Source organism: Cebidichthys violaceus, unplaced genomic scaffold (genome assembly GCF_023349555.1).
Source record: "Cebidichthys violaceus isolate CVI_PGR_0920_01 unplaced genomic scaffold, fCebVio1.0.p SCAF_2, whole genome shotgun sequence".
Lineage (NCBI taxonomy): Eukaryota > Metazoa > Chordata > Actinopteri > Perciformes > Stichaeidae > Cebidichthys > Cebidichthys violaceus.
The window spans coordinates 12,580,242-12,589,809 of record NW_027176372.1 but is presented as its reverse complement, the minus strand read 5'-3'; the positions used below and the strand labels follow the sequence as shown (position 1 = coordinate 12,589,809).

The 9,568-nt window shown below is 42.1% G+C and overlaps 2 protein-coding genes across 6 annotated transcripts; one reads left to right on the top strand and one right to left on the bottom strand.

Annotated features, from left to right (window-relative positions):
* Nucleotides 1–729: 729 nt before the first annotated feature.
* Nucleotides 730–3,101, bottom strand: lsm11 (LSM11, U7 small nuclear RNA associated). The gene is made up of 4 exons (XM_068714468.1): nt 2,395–3,101; nt 1,717–1,856; nt 1,550–1,633; nt 730–1,262 (listed from the first exon to the last, which is right to left on the bottom strand). Exons 1-4 carry the CDS (start codon nt 2,846–2,848, stop codon nt 933–935), a joined length of 1,008 nt encoding a protein of 335 aa, XP_068570569.1. The 5' UTR covers nt 2,849–3,101; the 3' UTR covers nt 730–932.
* thg1l (tRNA-histidine guanylyltransferase 1-like) lies at nt 2,472–9,159 on the top strand. 5 transcript variants are annotated; one of them, XM_068714470.1, is made up of 8 exons: nt 2,472–2,898; nt 3,390–3,501; nt 4,198–4,401; nt 4,506–4,682; nt 4,827–4,996; nt 5,091–5,179; nt 6,593–6,700; nt 7,993–9,159. In XM_068714470.1, coding segments are annotated over exons 2-8 (912 nt in total). In that variant the 5' UTR covers nt 2,472–2,898; nt 3,390–3,499; the 3' UTR covers nt 8,155–9,159. The 5 variants fall into 5 exon arrangements, with proteins under 5 accessions (XP_068570571.1, XP_068570572.1, XP_068570573.1 ...); XM_068714471.1 differs by having other exon boundaries at nt 3,390–3,664; XM_068714472.1 differs by lacking the exon at nt 3,390–3,501.
* The last annotated feature ends 409 nt before the right edge of the window (nt 9,160–9,568 follow it).

The window sequence follows — 9,568 nt, the reverse complement described above, 5'->3', positions numbered from 1 at the left end:
ACTGGTGTGACAAACACGACTAAAACACAGCTTGCGTTAAACAATTGACCCCATTTTCCACTCTCTGGAGAGAAGGCCTGTTAAATGGGCTACACTAATAATATATATATATGAAAAGTAACCGTATGTATATATGAACAACAGCTACTGCTAGAATGTGTCCCATTTATGGCATGAAAATATATAGAAAGAGGGTCAATTAAACTCCGCTGTCAAATTAAGAAAAACTAAAATAAGACATTCAGACCCAGAAACACCGCAACATGCAATCATCTGTGCCGCTCATCATCCAAAAGTAACCTCTGCCGTTTGGAACAGAAAAAAAACAAAAAACATCTTTACAACTTCCATGAGATGCAGTAAATTGTGCTTTTATGGGTAATGTGCCCATTAAAGAGTAAAAGCAATCTGAGACGTCAAGACAAATGACAGCTTTTGAGTGCCATCTGCAATCTCGAGCTTCACAAACTCAATTATTCATAACGCATTTATGAAGTCCGCTGAGACTGCGCTGTCATTCCTGCTCAAACTAACGGGAAAAGCAACATAAAGGGACAAGCTCTCGGAGATGACAATGGCCTCGCAGATGGCACTAATGTGTTTATGCTGCCACCTGCTGGGTAATAACCATAACACGTGCAGTTATTGATGCCGCTGCACAACGGTGTCAAAATAAATTCCCTTTAGTGGCTGTCAGACAACAACAAAAAAGACAAGAAATGACTATAATTAGAACTGAGAAGCTTTTATTCCTCAAAAATCAAGATAATTTCTCTGGTGGGCAGAGAAAAACCTCTATATCAATATGATATAACATTAGTCCTCGTTTGATTCCCCTGAATCTAATGAAATCAAATCTCTGGCAGTTCATTTCAGATGTTCAACTTGATGTGTTGTAGCCCACCTTTCTTTTATCAGACTGAGGACAGTAATCAGAGTGGCTGTGGGTTAACCAGGAGCACGTTCTCCCCCCGGATGAAGAGCTGGTTGATGTGGCGTGTGTGGACCTTGCCGTATGTCTGGGAGTCTCTCCTCTGGGCCTTCAGCGAGACTCTGTGCTTGTCCTGTTTGACTCTAACAGCGTCGGACAGCTTGGAGTCCGTCCCGCCGTCCCCTCTCTCGCCGGTCGGGTGAGCAGGCTGGTTTTTCGGGGCACTTTTGGGGTTCGCAGGCCGATGCTTGCCGGCTGTTTCCTGGGTATCGTGCTTTTCTGCTGGCTCATCACCTCCTGGGTTCTCCTGGAGCTTCAGCTTCTCAAAGAGCTGCACAGAGATGTCAGTCGCGTTAACGGGAAATCAAACCACATTTCGATTTTAATATTTATGGTCGTCCTTCTTTTCGGCAACAGCCAACATCCTTTAATTGCCTCTCTATATATTAATAGTATTTACAGAAGCGGCGCATGCATTTAATCCAGCATCACTGTTACTGCTAATACTAACAATACTTCTTACTGCTGCTAGTTCATATTCAAAGTGGGGCAGCTTTTATTGTGAAGCAGAGCAAGTCATGTATTTCGGTCAGATATACATTGAAAACTCTGGCCTACCCGTGAAATGGTGAGGGCCTTTTCATGGTAGAACGCCTCTCCGAGCAGAGGCTCTCTGTACGTCTCATCTACATCTACCATTGCCTGATGAGGAGAAATAAAAACAAATAGTGAAGCGGACAATATTAAGACGTCACGGTTACACGTACACAAGTGCGAGAGCTCACCATGTTCCAGAACTTGTCGAAGGCCACGACAAAGCCGGAGCACACTCCCCTCAGTCCCTTGAAGGTCCTGATGTGAACTTTGACTCTTATCCTCTCCTGGACACATCTGTACAGCTCGCCCAACGGACTGCCTGTACACACTGAAAACACACGACCAACAGGTTACTCAACCGTCTCCACAGCCAATTAGTGATCAACGAAAAGCACAAAAACATGTCCGGCAATCAATGCTCAACATGCAAGAGTAAGAACTAGATTTGAACTTTTCAATTGGATGATGAACAGAGAATCTCTGGTTCCAGCTTCTGAGTTGTGAGGATTCACTTTTCCCTCCATTTCAAAACATTGTCAATCTTAATATTTAAATACATCACATCACGGCCTCAGAATAATGGTAATGGGGATTTGACACTATCTTTTCATGTTTATAGATATTCACAACACGACTGTGTATTATGTTGTGCCTTCAGCTTCAAGGTAAAGTGACTATAAAGGTTGAGACAGGTTGCCAGGTCTGAAATGAAATGACTATGAAGGAATCATAACCATAGACTGGGACATAACTTATTATTGGAGAGGCCCAGGGCATTGCGTGCAACTTGTTTGCAGCACTTGCACTCCCAACAAAAGCAGGGTTAATGTGCTGACGTTGTTATTAGTGGTGGTTGTTAAACCTACGGGGCATCCTCGTCAGGACGTTTTTCTGGGGCTTCTGCCTCCTTCTCCGCGCCGTGCCGCTGCTCTCCCCCTTCTCTGACACCGGGTTGTTCACAATTAGCTTCTTCAGCCTCTCGATGCGTTCTGGGTCCGCCACCCCTTTCATCGCCTTCCGTCGTTTTTTCTCCACGTTCTCCGGTTTGGCTCTGCCCCGGCCGCCCTTCATGAAGCTTTCGTACGCCGCCACATTGTTGAAGCCCTTGATGTTCGGGAAAGGAAGCGGTACCGTCGGCGAGTACAAGGCCAAGAGCGGGTCAAAGTTATCAGAGCAGACGTCTGTTTTTTCTGCGTCATCGTCCCCGGCTTTGCTGCCCGCCGCCGCTTCGTGCTCTGGTACTGGTGGCGCTCGTGAACAGCCTGAAGGGACCGTTTCTTTAATGTCCGACTTTGCACTTTTTCTTTCTCTCTCCTCCATGTTTGAAACAACCGCAGATGAGCACACGGTAAAAAAGTGAAGAATCCTGGGTAAGTAGCTTCCGTCGGTTGAGGCTGAGGTTACACTCTGAACCTATTTCAGCGGACCCTAAACGTCAGAGACACGAGCACGCAATTATTGTGGAGCTTTTCAATCCCGGAAGCGTTTTTTTTATTTTCCTGTAATAATTTGATAGTAATTGCCTAATTAGGTATACATTTCATAAAACAATCCCAACGAATTTCGCCAGAAACCCGCCGAGCCTTCGACTGGGCTACCAGTTACGTACGACGTGTTTCATCATATTTATACACGATCTTTGGTATCCACTTTCTCTCCATAACCACAAGATAGCGCTAAAACATAGGTTATATTTTCTTGCTTCTACATAAGTATGATACATCAGCTTGCTTTGATATACATATACTCCAAAGCAGCAGCAGAATAATTAATTTGTATGATGATGGACGTTTAAATAAGGTGAACAAGCAACTGAAAGTAATACGCTATTTGATTTTAATTAATTGTTTGTTAATTTCAGGCTTGTGCTCCGGAACCTTTGTTCGGTGGTTTGTGGCTTCACTACGACATAATTCGTTGATGGACTATACACAAACCAACGTGTGTGACCCGACAACTGTTTGAGGATAAATGTAGATATCAGTGGTCGACACTGCTTTATTACTGTACTGTATTGAATATTTGTGTTTGTGTAACTTACGAAATATCAAGATATTAACGCATGAAACAAACGGAGCAACGTTAGCTAATTTGTTGCGTACTGCATAGGACTAGCACAACACAAGACATCCAAGTGTAAGTAATGACCAATGTAGTTGGTCAGAGGAACCTGTAACAGTAATCATCCCATTATTAACCCCGTCATGAGGTGAATGTGTTTTTGAATTGGCTTCGATGTCATAATATAGTTGTTGTGAATAGTGGGCGATAGCACACAATAACAATATCAATACGTTAATGTGCTATCATGTAATGCAGAGAAATACAGTACGCCACGATTAATGAGGTGGATGTATTAGCATTATGCTACTTCTGAATATATTTCAAATCCCACCAACTCATTTGCCAAACATGGTGCATTAATTTATTTACTAGTCAGTGTGAATTACTTAATCTCATGCATGTTTAAACACAAGACATTTTTCCAGAATATATTAACGAATGTCATCACTGTGCTCATAACAGCAGCAGAGATACAAATATTGCAGCATTAAGAAGAGTGTTCATGTGACCTAACATGTGATGGGTTCTTTTTTTTATAAATTGATCCTGCTGTACATTTCTTTCTAAAGTATATTATGTGTGTGCTTATTGCTTTTTCTTTCCAGGAGCACCCTCATGCTGATTGGAAAGGCCTCCAGATTCGGTGGACGTGTCCGGTCTTGTGTTGTCCAACCTTTGGCCTGTCTTTTTATCGCTTCCAGCAACATGGCCAAGAGCAAGTTTGAGTACGTCCGCAACTTTGAAACAGATGACACTTGTCTCCGAAACTGCTACATTGTTGTGAGACTGGATGGGCGCAACTTCCACAAGTGAGTTTCCCCTTCAAGCTGTGAGGACACAAGTAATGTTGCCAATCAATAGGATGATGCACACGATTCTCTTGCTCTAAGTTTCTTCATGCGTTTTGTTTCAGGTTTGCAGAGCAGCACAAGTTTATAAAGCCCAATGATAACCGGGCTTTGGGCCTGATGACCCGGAGTGCACGCTCTGTCATGGAAGAACTAGAGGATGTCAGTATTGCTTATGGTCAAAGTGATGAGTTCAGCTTTGTTTTCAAGAGGACCTCTACCTGGTTTAAGAGGAGAGCCAGGTACCAATGTTTCGCCGTGCTGTCATCCAACGTCATTCCCATACAAGCGTTTCACGCTTTTCACTTAACTTCTCTCTCTCTCTCTCTCTCTCTCTCTCTCTCTCTCTCTCTCTCTCTCTCTCTCTCTCTCTCTCTCTCTGGCAGTAAGCTCATGACTCATGTGGCCTCCCAGTTCTCCTCCTCATATGTGTTTTACTGGAAGGAGTTTTTTGGGGAGCAGCCCCTCTTGTACCCCCCGGGCTTTGACGGACGCGTGGTCCTGTATCCCAGCAACCGCAACCTCAGAGACTACCTCAGCTGGAGGCAAGCAGATTGTAAGTGCTAACTGTTGTACAGATCGTGCGTTTCACTTCTAGATGCATCTGTTCATGAAGCTGACGACTGCATACATGTTCCTGTGTCTTTCAGGTCACATAAATAATCTGTACAACACAGTGTTTTGGACTTTAGTACAAAAGGGGGGACTCACCACAGCCCAGGCAGAGGATCGCTTAAAGGTGATTAATATGTGTTTGTGTGTACATGTACAGATGCATGTGTTTATACAGATATACTGTGTGTTATGATGATATCAAACGGGAATACCTCTTCTTTTTATCTTTATTCCTTTTGAATATCTGCGAAGAACAATGAGATCACCTGCATATTTAATGTTTATAAAACATGAATACATTTATTAAGACATATTAATGTCTACACTCAATTCATGTTTCAATCTTGCTACAGATGAGATGCACAACATTTACTTTGAGTTTTTTTAAACTGTAAGCCACTTCAAAGAAAGCTTTCCATTACTCTTATCAATACTGCTTATTGGTTTGGTTCCTTATCGGTTCTTTTTTATTATTTTGTGAGGAAAAAAAGACAATAAATTAGAAAAGAATAAACATTTCTTTATTATTTGTATGTAAACGCATAGTTTTTCTTAAGCACGACTCCGCCCCTCCTGCAAAGACACAGAGACAGAGCGAGGAGGTTTGCAACGCTGAGATCTGACTCCGTAACTTCTAAAGTGCCGATAGCAGAACCGTTAACTCCGATCCTTATCAATACTCCGGGTTTTTACTGCTCTCTTATCGGTTCTCGTTAAGAACCCAGTTTCAGGGAGCATCCTTAATCATTATACATTGAATACTAATACATTGACAAAAACAAACTAATCAAGTTAAAGACATTTTGTCAGACTCAACATGAGTCGATTAATGGAAAATATATTAAGTATATTAATTAATAATATATATAAAATTATAGTTATTTACAGGTTTCTTATCCATGTTCCACCTAAAATGGCTCCGCTGCCTCTGTATGCAGTAGTTTGTATTTGTAAATGAAAGTACATAAACTTTGATCATATAAATATTTTTAATTTGTTATGTTACCAAGAAGCCATGCTTCTGGTTGTCAGGTGAATGCATATGAAGGTACAGCTGTGACTGCATTTCATTGTCCCATGTTTTTAATGCGTATTAACACGGTCAGCACATTATTTACTTCTGCTTTATTCTCGTTGGAGATGAACACATGCCACTGACTGATGCCGCTGTCCTCTTGAAGTCACTTCATTCTCTGGTGGGCTCTGAGGGAAGTGACGAGTTGTAGAAATGTTTGTGAGTCGTCCCATCACACCGTCATGCTTCCTCGTTCCTTTTATCACGTTACAAATGTTTCTTTGGGGGAAAAACCTGCTCAAGTCAAAGATAATCTTCCTTATAGATCATCGCCTCGATGTAAATCCTTATTCAAACAACAATAGAACCAGTGGGTGGTGTGGTCGTTTTAATGGTTTTAATGGTGGTGTGAATGATGAGATGACTTTTTCAGTGAGGCCTCTTGTATGAGATGCTTTTTGTTGATACACAGTTTTGTAATATTTACATCCATATGTATAACTGTGTGATGTCTCCCTCCAGGGAACATTAGCTGCAGACAAAAACGAGATCCTGTTCTCTGAGTTTGAGATCAACTACAACACAGAGTCTGCCCTCCACAGGAAAGGCACCACTCTCATCTGGGAAAAGGTGAGCTGCTACAAAGAGTTTATAACAGAGGAATTCACTTGTGTAACTCCTGCTGGATATCTTTGATTCCTAACATGTGATGAAGGGTTTAAAATCCTTCCTGCAGCCACTTCCGCCTCACACATCATCTACTTTCCTCGACACGGCTTCTCTGTCTGAACACAGAGGGTCGTCTCTCTGCCATGAGCTTCTTCCGGTATGCTTGAGTATCGGCAGAAAATGTTGACTTTAGAAACAGTTTTGTGCACTTGTGCAAGACCGCAACACCAAAACTTAACATGTTGATGGTTTGTGAAGCTAAAGTTTCTCCTGTGCATGTTCATTTACGACTTTGTTATTTTCGGCCATACAAAGGTAGGTTTCTATTTTTTTTGGTTAATGTTGCCTCATAGTCCACTTGCATACAGGTAACACTTTCAAAACTCCAACATGTGAGTATTGCCATTCTGTAGCTGATTTGTAAAGTGTTTTAAATGCATCATCAGGTAAACCTTCCAACAGGTCCCTGCATATACTTTATTGCCAAATGACAAAATATTCACTATGAAGGAATAAATACAAACTCAAGCAGCTTACAATACTTTATTAGTAGATCTTCATACATCGTGAAATGAAAGGAGAAATTTCTATGTGGCAGGTTTAGAAAAATATGGCATGCTACGAAAAGAGGTTAGTATCATTGTGCATCATACAGGATGCTACAGTGCTGCATATACATTACCTCCACATATTATGCATTGTGAAAAAAATAAATAACACATTATTAGTTATTTAGTCAGAAGTCAAAAACAGAAGTGTGAGAAGAAGAAGCTGTGGTTTTACTGGACTAGTGGACTTCCTGAAGTGTGGAAACTGTGTTTGATGTGTCTTTAGACAGATTTGAGACGGTCAGATTTGAGACCATTATGTTCCAAAATGTTGGACTGTTCCTGTAATAGGTGTGTCATCATCATTTCCAGTCTACAGCAGAATTGGAAACTCTTTCTGCTTCCCTGAGGTCACCGGTGTGGCAATGTTTTACCTTCCCCGAGAGTTCTGTAGAAAACGGATTAAAACAACAGTTTGTAGACTATGCTATGCGTAGGTACCACACGCCACCTCAGGCAACGTGACAAATATAGCAGGACGGATTTGCCAGGATCCGGTGGCTTTTTTGGGGCTGTTGAAAGCCCCATTCTGCCCTCTACTGGCTCTTCTTTTTGTTTTCATGTCACATTTCCCAAATGACTGGTGAAATAAGGTGCTGTTAAATAGATCATTTACTACCAATATTCCTCATTCTTTGTGTCCAGCGAGATGAAACTGCCACCAAGCGCATGAAGCGGCCAAACGGAGAGGAGGAGGATGTGGCCGTGACTCGCAGCAGGAGGCGGGTGCACGGCCACCATTGCGACATCATAGGAGAGCAGTTCTGGGAGGAGCACCCGGACATCCTGGAGGACGACAACTGCTGACGGCTCCTGTGCTGCTGCAGGAGAACATGTCTGAACTGAGCAGAGCCATGCGAGCAGTGGACATATGATAGAGCGGCTTGATGTTGACTGATGTAGATGAACAACTGTGTCAAACAGCGTGCTACCCGTGAAGCTCAGGGCCCCTTGGATCCCTCGTAAGAGCGTTTTCCGAGACTGTAGCCTTTGATGGTTGACTCTGTACGATTACACTCTCACAGCCGGAACATATTCATACTTCTGCGTATTAAACTTCAATCATAATGTTCCCTTAAAGTGGGACGTTTTCTGCTTAAATTGATGATGATGCCTGTCATGCTCAAAGGGAAGTAGATGATTTCATAATCTTTTTAGCAGCGGGTGTTGAGGACACACACAGCAGTCTGATTCTTCCCACTCCTAGTCAAGCGCATGCTAAGGTTGCTTTTCCAAAAATATATCTTCATTTGATATCATGAATAACATTTAAATACAACCATCACTTGATCTTTCTTTTAACATGACACCTCTTGACCCTATTGTTCTCTTTTTATGCTTTGTTTTTTTTCACTTTTTGACTCTCAAAAATCCTTTTTGTTCAGGTTCCTAATCTTTGAATTTTAAATGCTTCCGGAAGCCTATCGGCAAAGTGTTCAATATCACTTAGTCTGTAGTAAGAAAGCGCATATCTGAGCCAGGAATAAGCAGAGTGAAGCACAAACCAATACCTTGGCAGGACCGAGTGGCCTTGTCTTGCAGCCAGGACACCATTTAGAGATGTGAATGGATTTGGCGGCCTGCACTGTCACCGGTGCTAAGAATACCTCACACGCCCTGCGTACACGCCAGCCCTCTGACATGTGCTCTGTGGCATATTTGTCATTGCACTTAGAAATGACCGGCGCAGTATGAATGGCTGCTGGAAGCCAGGAGTGGTAGAAGCCAACTGTATTTTGATACTGTGTAGTAGGCTCGGTTACTGTATTTTTGGTCTCCTGACCTTGTTTGAAAAATAAATCGTGTAGCTTCTCTACTGTACTTTATGTAACCAGGATCCAACTCTCAGCTCTTCAGCATTTGGGATGAAATTATTTCTCTAAAGCCTATTTGTTTTAATAAGGCCTCTATAATAAGTTAATGAACAACTACACACTGCACTTAAATGAACTATAATGTACTAGTCGCTTTGGATAAAAGCATCTGCTAAATGACTGTAATGTAATGTGTACAAAAACACGTTCTGATTGAAGAAGTTGCTCTTTTCTTAAAGACATTAACTGAATGCTTAGATCAGTTCACATGGACCAGTGCCAACACGTGCAATGACTCGACCTTATATTATAGAAGGTATCTAAGTTGAGGCAAGTGGTGTGGTTATTTAAAGACAGCATGTGTTTACATGCAGGGCCTAAACTTAATCCTGGTTGGCATACTGGTT

What these genes read in the sequence shown, in the direction of transcription:
- lsm11 (XM_068714468.1), bottom strand. Translation starts at nt 2,848, where the DNA reads ATGGAGGAGAGAGAAAGAAAAAGTGCAAAGTCGGACATTAAAGAAACG. An exon ending in TCGACAAGTTCTGGAACATG is followed by an intron (nt 1,634 to 1,716) that starts GTGAGCTCTCGC and finishes TCTCCTCATCAG; the next exon opens with GCAATGGTAGATGTAGATGA. An exon ending in AGGCCCTCACCATTTCACGG is followed by an intron (nt 1,263 to 1,549) that starts GTAGGCCAGAGT and finishes ATCTCTGTGCAG; the next exon opens with CTCTTTGAGAAGCTGAAGCT.
- thg1l (XM_068714469.1), top strand. An exon ending in TGGTTTAAGAGGAGAGCCAG is followed by an intron (nt 4,683 to 4,826) that starts GTACCAATGTTT and finishes TCTCTCTGGCAG; the next exon opens with TAAGCTCATGACTCATGTGG. An exon ending in CAGCTGGAGGCAAGCAGATT is followed by an intron (nt 4,997 to 5,090) that starts GTAAGTGCTAAC and finishes TGTGTCTTTCAG; the next exon opens with GTCACATAAATAATCTGTAC.